Source organism: Alosa sapidissima, chromosome 22 (genome assembly GCF_018492685.1).
Source record: "Alosa sapidissima isolate fAloSap1 chromosome 22, fAloSap1.pri, whole genome shotgun sequence".
NCBI classification, from domain to species: domain Eukaryota; kingdom Metazoa; phylum Chordata; class Actinopteri; order Clupeiformes; family Clupeidae; genus Alosa; species Alosa sapidissima.
This window is the reverse complement of record NC_055978.1, coordinates 3,984,558-3,999,893: the sequence shown is the minus strand read 5'-3', so window position 1 is coordinate 3,999,893 and position 15,336 is coordinate 3,984,558. Positions and strand designations below refer to the sequence as shown.

Sequence of the window (15,336 nt, the reverse complement as noted above, 5' to 3'; positions counted from 1 at the left end):
GGCATTTCACCTTTACATTTCGCACACAGACATCTCTGCTGGACATTCCAGCAGTCTGCATGTATTCTCCCCCACCTTGTGACCATCAGTGGCATTGTTTTATATGATACACTGCACATTTTAGTGACCAAGGCACATATGTACAATAATCATGCATTTTAATCAGCATCTTTTGACATGCCACATCTGTAGATGATTATGCTGGCAAAGGTGAAGTTGACATAATTTATTTGTCAGCAACCTGTAGCCCAGGTTCACTACAATGGAGTTCACCAACAGAGGTCGCTAGAGACCACTACTTGACAGAGCCGTACAGAGTGCTGTAATAGGGGTGTAATTCTCACTCCAGTGTAGCAGGTGGCAATGTTGAGTTATAAAGCATCAGAATGGTTAAACATCAACAATACGAGCAAAATCCTCTCACCGAAAACCAATCCTGTCAGTCATTCACTCACCCATCTATCAGAAATCTTTGCGGTCTATGGTTTTTAAACGTCTTGAGTCCATGATAGGACTATGCTGTCGGACTCGGAGGGTCCATTATGGAGAAAGGTTCCGTCTTTCACCGGTCCTGTTCCCAGGGCACGACACGGCCATCGAGCTGTGGCTATTCGAGAGCTAATTGTAGTGTTTGGAGGAGGAAACGAGGGTATTTCGGAGGACCTGCATGTTTACAACACTGGTAAGCTAGCGTGCTAGTTTGCTAATATTACTGAACGGTATGATACATCGATAACGTTAGCTAGATTTTCAACAACAGTAATTGTATTATACTGTTCAATTAAGTTTAAGCCTCAGCCTATGAGAATTAACAAAAACTCAGTAACGTGAATGATCGAATATGTGGGCTATCTGCGGTATACTTAACATTCGCAAAGTTTACCTAATTTGGCGGCGAGATAACAAAGTACCCAGATGTTCCAGCCGCTAACGTTAGTGCTAGCTAATTAGCTCCACCAACGATAGCCGTTTTATCGGTTACCGGGGCAACTGCTTAAAGATGGAGGCAGAGACAACGCCATTAATTCATATGACTGTGTAGCCCTTACGATACAATTTTATTGAAAGACAGTAGATAGATGAGAAAATTTGGTGGTAATGCATTAATGCCATTCTCTCAAGTTTGGATATTGGCCTAGCGTTTGATTCACATACCCTAAAGTGGTATTGACCAAAGATTCTAGAACAGAGCTCTGTTCTAGAATCTTTGGTATTGACTGCGATTAACGTGTTGCTGCTACTGTATGGTTGCTGTGGCCATGACAATCAACAGAACATCACCGGAATCGACAGCCCACATTTATTAATCTGACTGTAAAGTTTTTAGCCTCGTTTCCTTGCGACTTTGTAATATTTGCTCTGTTGTTTTCATGGATACACAACATGGCTAAATTATGGTCCCCAACAAAACGCACTTCTTGTTTTGCTTTTTTCTCACTGATGTTCAGTGTCCAGGCAATGGTTTCTTCCAGCGGTCAGGGGAGACATCCCTCCTGGCTGCGCTGCCCATGGTTTTGCATGTGAAGGGACCCGTATCCTGGTGTTTGGTGGCATGGTGGAGTTTGGCAAATACAGCAACAATCTCTACGAGCTACAGGTAAACATATCGATACCATTGCCACCAGTCTAGCTTCTGGCTGCTGCAGTATGACCTGGCACATTTATTGGTGCATCATAGATGTAGCCTACAGTCTACAACTGTCTTGTACAATAGGATAGAAAACCTAATTTACTCTTTCGAAATTGGAGGCAGCCGTGGCCTACTGGTTAGGGCTTCGGGCTTGGAACTGGAGGGTTGCCGGTTCAATCCCCGACCAGTAGGAACAGCTGAAGTGCCCTTGAGCAAGGCACCTAACCCCTCACTGCTCCCCGAGTGCCGCTGTAGCAGGCAGCTCACTGCGTCGGGATTAGTGTGTGCTTCACCTCACTGTGTGTTCACTGTGTGCTGAGTGTGTTTCACTAATTCACCGATTGGGATAAATGCAGAGACCAAATTTCCCTCATGGGTTCGAAAGAGTATTATATACTTATACTATATTATTATTAACTCTAACCCCAATTATTCAATTCAATTCCGTTTTTGAAGTTGAAATCAATTGAAGTCTGCAGCAGCCATTGAATCTGTTTTACTAGAGAAAGTTCTTCTCCCCTCTGAGTCAGTTGCTCATGTTTCCATCCATCCTACTGTATGTGTTACAGGCAAGTCGCTGGCTGTGGAAGAAATTAAAACCCCGAGGCCCGAAGAATGCGTCCCCTCCCTGCCCTCGCATCGGTCACAGTTTCACCCTCATCGGAAACAAATGCTACCTATTTGGGGGTCTGGCCAATGACAGTGAAGATCCTAACGGCAATGTACTAAGGTGGGCACATCACTGCAAATATACTGTCCATATAACTGACTTGACAGAGTTTTGGAACAATAGGACAGTGTATTCAGAAGGTAAAGAAATGTGATCTTCCTCTGGAATAGTGTGTAGATTCTATATTTGGTTTTACACCTCTGGACAGTTTTTCTTACATCTTGTGCACATACAAAACAATAAACTAAAATATACAGTTAGCCCCTAAAGTATTTTGGCAGTTACAGTTGTTTTTCTGGTGGTGTGCAGATGCAGAACGGATTTAAAATTAAATTGCAGACTTTCAGCTTAAGTTTAAGGCGTTGAACTAAAATATCACATTAGCTTAACTGTTCAGGAATGACAGACATTTTGTATTGACCTACAAGCAGTTTCATGGCAAACTGTGGCCTGTTTCTTCATTATTCCATGAAAAATTAGGCAGATAAAAGGGGAAGAGTTCATTTCAACTGTTTGTATAATAAATATTATTGTTCAACCCCTTGAATTAAAGCTGGAAATGTAAACTTCAAGCACATCTTGACTGTTTCATTTCAGATTGATTCTGGTGGTGTATCGATTATCAATGATTATGATTATAAATGGTGTCACTGTCCATATACTTAATATGGACCTGTTCAATTGCCAGAAAGGTAGATATATAACCCACATCCCCCTACACACATCCGCCATGCAGGTACCTGGATGACTTTTATGAGCTGGAGCTGCAGGCTGTATCAGGGGTCAAGGGTTGGAGTATTCCGGACACGAAAGGTGGGGGTCCCTCCGCCCGTGAGTCCCACACGTCAGTGGCCTACTGCAAGCCCGGTCACAGCCCCAAGCTCTACATCTTCGGAGGCATGTGTGGCCATCGGCTTGGTGATTTGTGGCAACTGGATATTGGTGAGCTTAAGTTGCTTTAAGCTTGTTTATTGTGTTTTTTTGTTTTTTTTGTCTTCTGTGTAGCATGCAGCATGTTAGATAAATACTGCTCATACACACAGTAGCGTGCGTTGCAGTGCTGGAGACGCATCCCGTTCACTTTACATGGGCTTACATCATCCATTGCCTAACTGAATTGTGGGACGGCACCAGCCAATCAAATTACGGTTATACTTCAAGTCATTTGCATAGCTACCGTCGGGAACACCCACTGGCATGCGTTGACGGAACGCAACTGTGTATAGAAGCCCTTAGACTCAAAGTGTTGAGCTGATTGGATGTTGAGTGTGCACTGTGCAGCCTCACCTTTACCTCTGTCCCTGTCCTGTGTAGAAACCATGACGTGGTCCACTCCGGAAATGAGAGGACAGTGCCCCATAGCCAGAAGCCTCCATTCAGCCAACGTCATAGGAAACAAGTAAGGCTGAATTTCATCACCATCACTGTGCATTTGAATTTCTTGCAGACATTTAATGATGAATGATATCTCACTTTTCTCTCTCTGGCGCCTCTCCACCTCTCTCTGATGGCAGGATGTATGTGTTTGGAGGCTGGGTCCCGGTGGTGGAGTCAGAGAACAAACCCAACGCCCTTGGTGTGGAGTGGATCTGTACTAACTCTCTATCATTGTTGAATCTGGGTCAGTATTTCCTGTTTCTGGTTCTGGGTCAGTACAAATTAGACTGTAACATGAAGGAGAGAAGAAAACGTGCTGCTTGGATCATTGATTGGAACATTTACTTTTAAAAAACGGCCTGATGGTGTTGATAAAAAAAAAAGTGTTGAAAATAAAGTCCTCTGCAATGTCTGCAGCAAGGAATTTGCATATCACCGGAGTTCATCAACTCTATAGTCGCACATCAATGCAAAGAAATAAATGTTGACATTGAGGGGAGTATTAATTTATTTTCATTGTGTCCCCTAGGTTATATCTGTGGCCTTAAATGCCTTGTATGTAAAAAAAACTTCTTCCCGAAGCACTTTATTTTGAATTTATTTGAATTTGAAGCACTGAATTTATTTCCTCAGCATATTAGGTCATATCATAGATTATTATGGCAATTATTTGAACAGTGAAAATAATAATAAAAGAGTTTTTGAACTTTAATGTCACTAATGCTGATTATTCAATGATTCATTTGAATTTAAATATTTAAAATACTTTCACAGCAAAAATTATATATGCGATTAATTTAGATTAATTAATCACAGAGTATGTACTTAATTAGATTTTTTTCTATCGATTGACAGCCCTACTTCTAATCCTTTCCATAAAAGTGAACACTAAAATACACAGAGACTTGTTAAATTGTAATTGCATTAATGCCAATGCTGTGTAAGGGCCCTTCATTAAGTATTTCTGAGTATGCGACTGTTGGTGTTAAAATTATGCCATTTTAACACTGTGTTGGTGTTAAAATCATTTGCAGACACCATGATGTGGCAGCGTCTGGGCCCAGAGCAGGAGCAGCAAGAGCAGGAGCAGCAGGCTCCGGACGAGGGTCCCACCACCGTCCCCAGAGCTCGGGCAGGCCACTGCGCCGCCGCCATCGGCTCTCGACTCTACATCTGGAGCGGCCGCGACGGCTACCGCAAGAGCTGGAACATCCAGGTCTGCTGCAAGGACCTCTGGTACTTGGAGACGGGTGAGGAGAAACATGCTAGTGACAGAGAGAGCCTGTTTAAGCAACACTCAGTCACTCCTTTATTAATCATGATCGCGTATGAAGTAATGGGTTTGAGGTTTAGTCCTACTTTTGGAAGTTGCATGTAGTGCATCTGTGTGGAAGAAAAGTGCTTCATTCATAACAACTCATCTGGCATCTGGAAATTGAGGAGTAAATCCAAGCACCTGACAGCCATTTTCCCTTTCTCCAGAGAGGCCCACCACCCCGTGCGCAGTGCTGTTGGTCAAATCTACCATCTCCATGTTACATGTGTCTTGGCGCCCCCTGCCTGCAGCAGAGTGTTACCTCCTCCAGCTGCAGCCGCTCCGGCCCCCCCACGCCCCGCCGCCGTATCCCTCTGACCCCTCCGTCGACCCCCAGGAGCAGTCCACGGAGGTCGTGGAAGAGGGAAGCTCACAAGGTGAGTGACCACAGGCTGTTAGCAGACTGAATGAATGGCTATAGCTTAGTTATGAGTTTACTTTTGCTGAAGGCTCTGCGGTGGAAGTTGATTTTTGAAAATGTCACAGATTTTTGGTCACTCAAAATGAAATTAATGCTTTGTGTCTAAAACCTACCAGCCACTTCCATATTTTGGCTGGTGGCAGGTGCTTATTTCGATCCGTGGTTAGGTTCATTCAAGTGTGTGTTGTGAGTTGTCTGTAAAAGTGTGGACCATAGCGCTCAACTGGCCCTGATGTGTTTTCCACCAGTCCATCTCTCAGATAATCCTTTTGGTCAGAGCCGTGACGGCCTGAGTGGAAAGATGTCATCTGGAAAAAAAATGACCTCACCACTGAAGGTACGATGCCCCCCCCCCCCCCCCCCCCCGCACATCTGCAGTCAGTCACATCTGCATTCTCTCTCTCTAGACTGCTCTTCTAGTGCACTGGATGCTGAGTCATGCGGTGTTTTGTTATATTTCAAGGACCACAATGGCACCGAGCCCTGGGGCTTCATTGTGTTTATCCTTTTGACCGATAATCGATAATGTACAGAGGTGTTTTATTTCTCTATTAATTAATTCTCATAAGAAATGTCTTTTGTACAATAGTGTCAATAACGAAAATCAATTAATCAATCAATCAATCACCCAAACAATATTTCCAATCACACAGCCTTGTTCAGAGAGTTGTAGTCTTAATATTTTTTAGGGGTGTTTGATGACCGTTGCTCACAGGCTCTTTGGTTTCCTGTCAGGGAGGAGGTGTTGTGGAGACCCCCGTGGAGATTTGTGAGAGCGGGTCAGAGCCGCCGATGGATCCCCATCACACGAAGGAGAGGAGTGGAAGAGGACTACAATCAGAACCCTGTGAGTAAAGCCAACACAATGTAGGTTTAACTTTTTACCTGAAATGAACAGCTTAAAAACTGAATTATAGGAAGCTGAATGGAGTCTCTGTCATTGCTGACACATGGCCTGAACACCTGGTATTACACTATATAACATTGCTAAGGATCAGGACCCTTTTCATCAGTTTGAGATGAACTGGGTACCCAGTAAGTTGAACATTTATGAAAAGGGGAATTCATTCCCCTACATTGTGTTACTTAAACTGCAGAAGGTCTTTTAGCATTTAGGTAACATATGAATGAGGAAGTGTGAAGGTTGGACTTATAAGGTATGGCGTATGGGAGTGGGATGTGATGGCACTGAAACTGACGCACTGTTGTGCTTATGGGATTGCAGACTCTACATTGTACCCAGGGAGTTCCATGGATCACCTGAGCCAGGTAAGGGGGAAATCAGCTTCTGTTTGTTCACCCAGAGACCAACACCTAGCAGGTAGCTTAGTACTGTATCACACTCAGCATCAATATTCTCATTACAGTTGATGATCACATATGTACTGGAGTTGTAGGTTTTTAGTACTGCCCTTTGCTATTGTTGAACTTTCTCATTGCATAGACTCCAGCTGAAGAGGAGAGCCTGGAGGAGCCTGTCTGGTTTGATGTGGGCGTCTTTAGGACTCTATTCGCTGAGGTCACCGAGTACTACCTGCCTCCCGAGGGAGAAGAAGCACTACCCCCTCCGTACCATTTCACCAGCTCCAAAGAGGTATCTGGACTCTTACTCTTGCGCGTTATCACCATGCTGGTGTGGTTTAGTGAGGATTATGTTTATTATTGAATTTCATTATTATTGCAGTTTCATTGTTAAGACAAGAAATTACTGCCATTTTGTGCTTAGCGTGTTTTTTGGATAAAAAAAGGATTTTTTTTTTTTTACATTCTGGATTTTTCTGGACATATCTGTCTCTTCATTCAGGTCAAACAGTGGATACACGAGTGCTACGAGGGCAGGGAGAAACACTCTCTAGAGCCAGGTGTCACTTACAGGTTCAGAGTATCCGCCATCAACAGCCTCGGCCAGGGAGACTTCAGTGCTGTGAGCGAGTACAAGACCTGCCAGCCTGGCTTCCCTGGAGCGCCCTCTGCTGTCAAGATCAGCAAGGTACAACGCCATTCTGTGGCTGCAGCTGTAAAGGGTGGTATTTTCAACTGGGATGCGTCTCCAGCACTGCAAACACGCAACTGTGTGTGTGGGAGCCATCAGCTTGCCACATTCACTGTACATGGGCTTACGTCATCCGTTGCCGAACTGAATTGTGGGTGCGTTGCGTCGGGTTGCTCCCGTCGCTCGCGTTGAGAAGTTCAACTTTTGCTGCACCGACGGACAACAACAGACGGCACCACCCAATCAAATTACGGTTATAACTTAAGTCATTTGCATAGCTACCGTCGGGAACACCCACTGGCATGCGTTGACCGAACTCCACTGTGTGTGGAAGCTGTAAGTGAAGCGGTGCACAGTGCAGCACTGATGCATAATGTAGGCATTCTGTCCTGTGACGCATCAAGTATTGTCAAGTAATCACACATCTGTTGTTCGCAAAAGCATTCACATCTATACACATACCCCTTCAAGTTTCTGGTTTAAGCGTTCATAATCAATGCAGATAATTGTAATGGAAATGTATCAGACAGAGAGTAGTGCTCTATAAAATGTCAACTTCATTTTAGTTCATCCCCAAGATACCATCAGCTCACTGTTGTTTTTTTGTACAGCAGGAATTGCCTTTAAAATGCACGTTTGTTGAAAGGGTCTGTAGTATCTCTCTCTTCTTCTCTCTCCTTTTCTTCTTCTTTTTGTCTCTGTCTCTCTCCCTCTTTTGCTCTTGGCTCACTCCTCATGTTCTGCTCCTTGATTACTATCCCTAACTCTGTGTTGTTTAATCCTGCTCCTCTGATGTCTCCCAAGGTCCCACCTTTGAAGGTTTTAGAATATCTTATTAGCATAGATTTTGAGAAACATATTTAAGTTTCTATAACACACAGTGCTCTGGCCATTTAAATAGCCTTAGTTGCAGAAATGGCCTTAAATTAAACAAACAAACAAACTCTGATGCCTCTCTCTCGTCTCGTCTCGTATCCAGGTGTCTGAAAACGTGCACATCAGCTGGGAGTCGCCCACCTCTCCGTCGGGGAAGATCCTGGAGTACAGCATGTACTTGGCCGTGCGGAAGAGCCGTGGGGGCTCCAGCAGCGTTGCTGCTACCACCACGGCCGGCACGGCCAGCGGCGACATGGCCTTCATCCGCATCTACCGCGGCACCAAGACCTCCTGCACGGTCAGCCCGTCGAACCTCAGCAACGCCCACATCGACTGCTCGGCGCGGCCGGCTGTGGTCTTCCGCATCGCCGCCAAGAACGAGCAGGGCTACGGCCCCGCCACACAGATCCGCTGGCTGCAGGGTAAGTGTGTGTGTGTGTGTGTGTGTGTGTGTGTGTTTGAGAGTAAGTGTTAAGTGTGGAATCTGTGGAAATCATACTATGAAGGACAGTATATTTTTTGTCAAGATTCACATAATTAAGCTTATATGTACTCAGTGGATTCATATTGACACCTGAGTCACTTCCTGCTTTTTCTGTCTCTTTCCAATAGATACGAGCAAACTTAAAGCCTCTTCCACTGAATCCAAAGCAAACTCCGGAGAGGCGGACCAGGAAAGCAAAAAAAGATAGAGTAACCCCAAATACTAACCACTGGGCTGATCTCATCAGATGGGTTTGAAATAAGTACTCCATCGGATGCCTTTGTAAAGTCACTCAACACAGGGTTTCTATTGTAGCACAATGCCTGGCCTTAGAACACATGTTTATGTGAGACAAATGTCAATCCTGCCATTTTTTTCTAAATCCATGAGATATATACTGACTGTAAAATACTACATAAGTGGAGTCACGATTTTCCCTCTGGCCACTACAAATGTAGGAGTAAATATTGTTTTTCGATTCTTTTTAATGAATGCCTTTTGTTCTTGTACATATGTATTTATACTCTTCTTTTTTTAAACAAAAAACAAAACCCAGTTTTTATGTGTTTTATTTTATGTCATGAATCCTTCTCTGAGGACGAGGCCAGGTTCTTTTCGTAATATGGATATGGAGTTACTACAGCAGCTGGGTTTCAAGTGCCTTGAAGTGCCGAAGGGGCCACTCTTGGGTCACTTATTTTGACTGGTGCTTTTGATTTAAGTGTTTCACTGGTTTTCGACTTAGTCAAAAAGAGACAAAGATTGTTACTTGGCATTAAAATATGTCTACATTTCACTGGAGGTATGCAATCCTGATGAGTGTTTGGTCAAGATGATGGTTGATGATACTATATTAATAAAGCACTTATTTATTGTGTATTGTAAAGTATGTTATCACACGTATCTTAGCGTGTATGTTGTTTAACATTAACATCCCAATATTGGTAGAAATATTAGTCCATTTGAAATCATCTGCACCTTTTTACTCTTCCATATACATTTCAGGTAGCAGTAAAGAGACCAATTACACATTTGCTTCAATCCCTTGATGTTGTGGTCTTCACAGAAAACACTGATATGTGTTTTCTGATATGTGCTCCCAGTCTTAAGTAAGCATTATGCAACATTGTAGCCTCCATTTTTTTTAACTGAGGTACTGTAGACAGTGTCATTTTTTTTCATTTCAGTGTCATTTTACATTGTTTACATTGTTTACATTGTCCTTGACCCATTAAATCCATTACATGCTTCTTTTTCTTTACATTTCTGACGCATCTTTTTTTATGGAAAAAAAAAAATCTAACATGGAAAAAAAAAGAACAGCTTGCGTGCAGTTCATGGCTTTTGTTCAAAGTTTAATTCCGGAAGGTGATTGTTGATGGGCTAAGCTAAAGGTTCTAGCAAAGATCCTTGATTACTAACCCTCTCTGGTTCTAGCTTAACTGGGGAATGTTGGAAATTGAACGTTCTAAAGAATACCAGGGTTCACTGAATTCAACCAGAGCCTCTAGAACCTTACATTATTGTGGAACAGAACATTCTAACAGAATCTTCTGTTAGAATGTTTAACCCTTCAGCAGGGGAGTTTTGATCATCTGGGGGGTATTCCAAGTATGTGGTTTAGTGACAAACCTGGGTAAGTTAAACCAGAGTAAGTGGCAAACCTCCTACAAGAGCCCTAAGGTATTGTTTTTTAAGGGGAATGAAGCCATGCAGCTCTTCTATTAGGTTTACCCCTTACTCTGAGTTAACTTACCCAGGTTTATCACTATACCACTTACTTGGAATACCCCCCGGTTCTATGGGCTGCCATAGACTTCAATGGCAGAAGCGTAATAATAGGGAAGAAAACATAGAATCACTATGGGTTGCCTCGCAGCTTCGCCCCCAAATAATACAATAGTTAAATTTAACAGTAAACAATTTAAAAAGTTGGTAAGACTACACCAAGGAGAACAGCAATAATAAACAATGTCAACCAATAGCCCAATGAAAACAAATAAATACTATAATATACAAATGCTAATGGAGAATGTAGAGCAAAGGTGCCTCAGAGCAGTGAAAAGCATCTGCCGTACACAGAAGAATTTCACAACGCCTTTGAGATCATGGTTTCATTTTTATTTTTATTCAAACAGTTTACATTGTATTTAATTTACTCAACTTACAAAAAGAAAAAGAAAAGAGAGCATGATTCAACATAAAAAGGAGATCCCACCATGTTCTAAATTAGAAATGGGAATCTCGTCCTTTGATAAGACATTTAAATAGTCTGAGGAAAAAAAACAATTCTAAAATGCCATGCCTAAATCATGTATCTTCCATTTTCATGTCCAAATACCCTCCCTCCCCAAAAAGGTTTATGTACAACATGGACAATAGACCCAAAAAAGTTTGAAATCACCTATGTGATGTTAGACATTTTTAATGTGTGAGCTAGCCTCACAGTTCTTCACATTAACTACTGAACATGTTACACACTACTGACAGCACACTCTAATGAATTAACACAAGGAAGGCCCTGCTTGCAGCATCTTCTGTTCTGTTCTTCCTGGGCCCACGCAGTTCGATCATCATCAACATCGTTGTCATCTTCATCATCTCATGTCAGCAGTCCTCCATCTCTGAGGGATTGTGGACAGTCAGTGCTCCGACTGCCCCTGTGACTCAAGTGCTCCAGAGGGGTTGGGAGAGGGTCATGAGAACTGGATCTGCTGCACACCTTGGATCTGCAGAGGAGATGGGATCAATTAGGTCCACGTAAATCACCATATGGTTTATATATGGAGACACTGGAGGACACCTCACAGTGAAGGTAAACCACAAGAACCTAAATCAATTTGCAACTTCAGAACTGTTAAAACCACCAGTTACCATACTAATGTCTTGTAATGACAAAGGCTTAAGAGTTAGAAACACATTTCAGCATAAGTGAACGACACGCCAATCAAACGCTCCACATTTAGGCACAGACATGAGTGTGCCATCACTTGCCGCGCACATCAGCGCTGAATTTTTTTACTGAGAAGCATTGGATACACAATGGGTTTTACTGAGTGTGCCGACATAATAGAACTGAACGGTAATCTGCACAGTGGCGACGCAAAGGTCGACACTGGTGTGCTGGGTTGTATTGGAATCTAGTGTAATGAAACGTTGAAAGTGGAATGCGCCTCACTCATGTCTGTGCCAATGTGCTAAGGCCTTTATGTTACATTAAATTAAGCTGACACTTTTTAAGCACAGCAACTCTAAACATGGTAATTAAGGTACAGTACGATAAGTTAAAGTTAGTGCATCTGTGAATGCTACTGCCACACAGTCACGTGTCAGTTCATGTTAGGATTTTCCCAAATAGTGTCCAATCTCACCTGCTGATAGGAGGTGGTGTAGACCATGACGTTCTGCTGCTGGCCATCTGCTGTAATAATTCCTGCTGGCAATTGATTGGCTGAAATATGGAAAGCAATCTTAAGTTTTACTTTCTTTTCTTTATGCATTTTAAATCGAAAGCACAGCATGAAACAGGAATGGCCACTGTTTTTTTTCCCTCCTGTGGCTTTCAACTCACCAAAGCTTTCCTCTGTAAGATCATCACCCAGGCCTTCAGGGACAGACACTCCTGCGATGCCCTTTTCTCCCTTCATGGCCTAAGGAACAAAGAGGAACTGGCATGAGCTCTTTGTGTGGGGTAGGATGAAAAGACATTCTTTCATGGAGACAGCTGCTGCACAGATACATTAAGGATGTCACTCCAACCAAACCACAGCAACTTACATATTCATGTCAAGTTCAGAACTGACAAGTCTTTAAATGACTGGCCTGAAAACCATAACCTTTCACCACTCTGGTTTGTTATGGACAGGAGGCACCCATTTCCTGGGCTGTGCTTGTCTTTGTACTTTCAAATACATTTCTCACGAATACACACATCTTATGCATGCCTGTTCTACATTTAATCATGTAGAACGTTTGTGTGTGTGGCTTGATGGTGTTATAAGCCCCCAACGTCATCTTCCAGGCAGCGCTGCCACCGTTGACTTGGAGGCACCTAATCCTAACCCCAACCCTAACCTTAACCCATGCCTAACCCTAGTGCCTTCCAGGCAGTGCAGCCTTGAAGACAACGTTGGGGTCTTAAAACACCAGGAAAGGTGTGTGTGTGTGTGTGTCTCTGTGTGCATTAGCATGTACAATGGTGAGCAGTCATCTGATTCTCATACCTCTCGGAACTTCTGCAGGTAGAGTTTGAGGGGCTCCACATACATGTCAAAGCCCAGAGTGGACATGGCGAACAGGATGTCCTCGCCGTTGATGGTCTTGCGCTTCTCTTGGTGGCAGCGCTCGCTGGCCTCGGATGTGATGAAGCTGATGAACTCACTCACACACTCCTGGACACACTCCTTGGCATCTTTTGCGATCTGTTTTCCAAGTGACAAAGATTATGGGGTGAGTGACTGATTTATGGGCACAGACAGACAACTTAATATAACATCCTTGGCATCCTAAGACAATCTTGCAAAGGCAACCACTGCTCAACCACTCATTCACTCAATTATAGGCCACACAAAGCAAGTCAACAGGAGACTTACTTTTCCAGTCTGTGGAACTGCATTTTTCATGATGCGTGCCACGTTCGCGATAGGGAGGTAGATGTCTTGTTCACGTAGGTGATCTTTACTGCCATTTCCATCCTCGTGATCATTCAGTCCATCGTCACCATCATCTTGAAATGGAAATTAGTCCACAAATATTTGAGATTGAGGAATTGAAATTAACTGATAACTAAGTGCTGTATATAAATAGTAAACATGATTGAGGTAAATAGTAATTTATAGACATTGTGTGCATACATTCAGTGATGCGTATAAGGTTTCCAATCATTTCGGTGGAACTTCATTACATTAGACTTACAATGATGATGAGGCATCTCATTAGATTTGACAATGCAGAGTTGGTAGGCGCTTACAAGACACTGTGCCCGAGGGAGGTTATCCTGGAGCAATGTAACGTTACAATAAAATTTTGCTAGTATGTAGTGAAATTAAAAGTGATAGGTTGAACCTTACCATCCTGGGACTGAAGCACGTAGCCACCAGCCATGTACTCTCCCGATATACCCAACTGAGAGGTATCGGTGGTTGAACTATCTCCGTCCATCTAAACAAAAACGGAGAAAATACTAGCTTTAAGTTATATAGTCATATGGTGGTGTTTGACGTGATGTTGCCCATTAACAATCCACCTTATTTTACTTTCCAATTAATAGCATAATGCCTGGTACAAATATAGTCGGCTTCCTGGTATTTTGGCGGATTTCTCAAAACATAACGTTAGCAGCTGGCTATCCTAGGCTACCTTCCCGCTGTGGTTAGGATTAGAACGCTTGTTAGCATTAGCTAGAAACGGAAGGCTAGCTTGTTGTAGTAAACACTGGGGTAATGCAGTTTTATAATGGGAAGCTAAATAATGCTGCATTCATGTTCATTTTTTGTTTCATCAAACAACTCTTCTAAGCTCTGTGACTTTGTCGATAGCTATGAACAGAACACATGATATCCAGAGGTCTTCGCTATTTGTAGTCAGACAAAGGTATAACGTACCTAGCAAGCTACTAAATTGGCTAGTACCTAGCTAACTGCTGTTAGCGGGTCCAGCTGACGCACAAGTCTCAACAAAGGGCAGTGGTCTTTAGAGAAAGAGCTAACGATAACTAGCAATATACCCTAATCATTTATCCAAGAACAGTTAAGTCCCTGTGTCAGAGTCAAGGTGATATAGTATACTATATGCAACTTGGTAGTTGCCGTTTAACCACTGAAACATCACCCTGTGAGTTTTCCCACGCTTGTTTTTACAAAGAAATCACTAGCTAGAGAGTAGAGACAGAAAGCACAAAGCGGCCTGGTGATGGTAGTGAAATGCCAGCACCGCGGACACGACTTTTTAGATGTGCCACAGACATGATTTTCAAAGCTTCCTGCACTCAAACCCTCATTCTAACCGACAACAAATAAAAATCAGTCAGAGACGGACATTTCCATTCGAGCTAACGAGAAATTGGTTAGCAATCATTGGCCGGAGCCAGATACAAACCTGCAATGAAGCCCTGGTTGGTTACCTTCTCAAAACGGCCGTTTGGTTGGACAGAAAATGGCTGCGAAAGAACCAGTCCCAGCGCGGAGCTCGGCGACCTAACAGCAGTGCCCTCCTACACTCGCTAGGGGGCAGATATAGTTCCCATCCCCCCGGACTTGTCATATGATAAGTAGGCAGTTCCTCTTAAGTGATTAGACTGGATCTCCTTTGTGATACCCACCACCAGTGGTTTAACTAAACACTGAGAACGAATGTCCTTGTCAGTGAAAAAAAACATAGTTAGTAGTAGTAACCAGGCTTTAGGGGTAGGCTAACTTATTTAGTAACCCTGTAACGTCACCCTGAAGCCTCGTTCTGACGTTCTGACACGTGCCAGGTTGTCCGTCTTGCACTACAACAGTGCAAAACGTGTCAAGACTTTTGGCTAGAACTTTTAACACATTTCCACTAGAGATTCTTTTCATATCAGTT

At 43.1% G+C, this 15,336-nt stretch overlaps 3 protein-coding genes across 5 annotated transcripts in view; 1 reads left to right on the top strand and 2 right to left on the bottom strand.

Moving 5' to 3' along the window:
* Window positions 1-918, bottom strand: part of LOC121697118 — a 38,325-nt gene extending 37,407 nt beyond the window's left edge. The window contains exon 1 of the mRNA XM_042078438.1: window positions 884-918. The gene's annotated coding sequence lies outside the window, so the exon portion shown is untranslated. The remainder of the gene's footprint in view (window positions 1-883) is intronic.
* hcfc2 (host cell factor C2) lies at window positions 332-9,645 on the top strand. Its single transcript, XM_042078417.1, has 15 exons — window positions 332-682; window positions 1,449-1,597; window positions 2,200-2,360; window positions 3,037-3,242; window positions 3,615-3,699; window positions 3,815-3,921; window positions 4,712-4,927; window positions 5,160-5,369; window positions 5,662-5,750; window positions 6,149-6,260; window positions 6,639-6,682; window positions 6,858-7,007; window positions 7,218-7,403; window positions 8,386-8,704; window positions 8,895-9,645. The coding sequence occupies exons 1-15, from the start codon at window positions 517-519 to the stop codon at window positions 8,972-8,974; spliced, it is 2,280 nt and encodes a 759-aa protein (XP_041934351.1). The 5' UTR covers window positions 332-516; the 3' UTR covers window positions 8,975-9,645.
* A 1,220-nt stretch (window positions 9,646-10,865) lies between these two features.
* nfyba (nuclear transcription factor Y, beta a) lies at window positions 10,866-15,085 on the bottom strand. 3 transcript variants are annotated; one of them, XM_042078442.1, is made up of 7 exons: window positions 14,888-15,085; window positions 13,836-13,926; window positions 13,359-13,492; window positions 12,990-13,187; window positions 12,338-12,416; window positions 12,138-12,217; window positions 10,866-11,495 (listed from the first exon to the last, which is right to left on the bottom strand). In XM_042078442.1, exons 2-7 carry the CDS (start codon window positions 13,924-13,926, stop codon window positions 11,463-11,465), a joined length of 615 nt encoding a protein of 204 aa, XP_041934376.1. In that variant the 5' UTR covers window positions 14,888-15,085; the 3' UTR covers window positions 10,866-11,462. The 3 variants fall into 3 exon arrangements, with proteins under 3 accessions (XP_041934376.1, XP_041934375.1, XP_041934377.1); XM_042078441.1 differs by having other exon boundaries at window positions 14,863-15,081; XM_042078443.1 differs by lacking the exon at window positions 14,888-15,085 and adding an exon at window positions 14,370-14,804.
* Window positions 15,086-15,336: the final 251 nt, after the last annotated feature.

Bases quoted from the DNA above. Each gene is read 5' to 3' on its own strand.
- nfyba (XM_042078442.1), bottom strand. From the start codon at position 13,926: ATGGACGGAGATAGTTCAACCACCGATACCTCTCAGTTGGGTATATCG. The intron at 13,493-13,835 runs GTAAGGTTCAAC...TTCCATTTCAAG, and splicing joins CGTGCTTCAGTCCCAGGATG to ATGATGGTGACGATGGACTG. The intron at 11,496-12,137 runs GTGAGATTGGAC...TCTCCTCTGCAG, and splicing joins ACACCACCTCCTATCAGCAG to ATCCAAGGTGTGCAGCAGAT.
- hcfc2 (XM_042078417.1), top strand. From the start codon at position 517: ATGCTGTCGGACTCGGAGGGTCCATTATGGAGAAAGGTTCCGTCTTTC. The intron at 1,598-2,199 runs GTAAACATATCG...TATGTGTTACAG, and splicing joins ACAATCTCTACGAGCTACAG to GCAAGTCGCTGGCTGTGGAA. The intron at 7,008-7,217 runs GTATCTGGACTC...CTCTTCATTCAG, and splicing joins ATTTCACCAGCTCCAAAGAG to GTCAAACAGTGGATACACGA.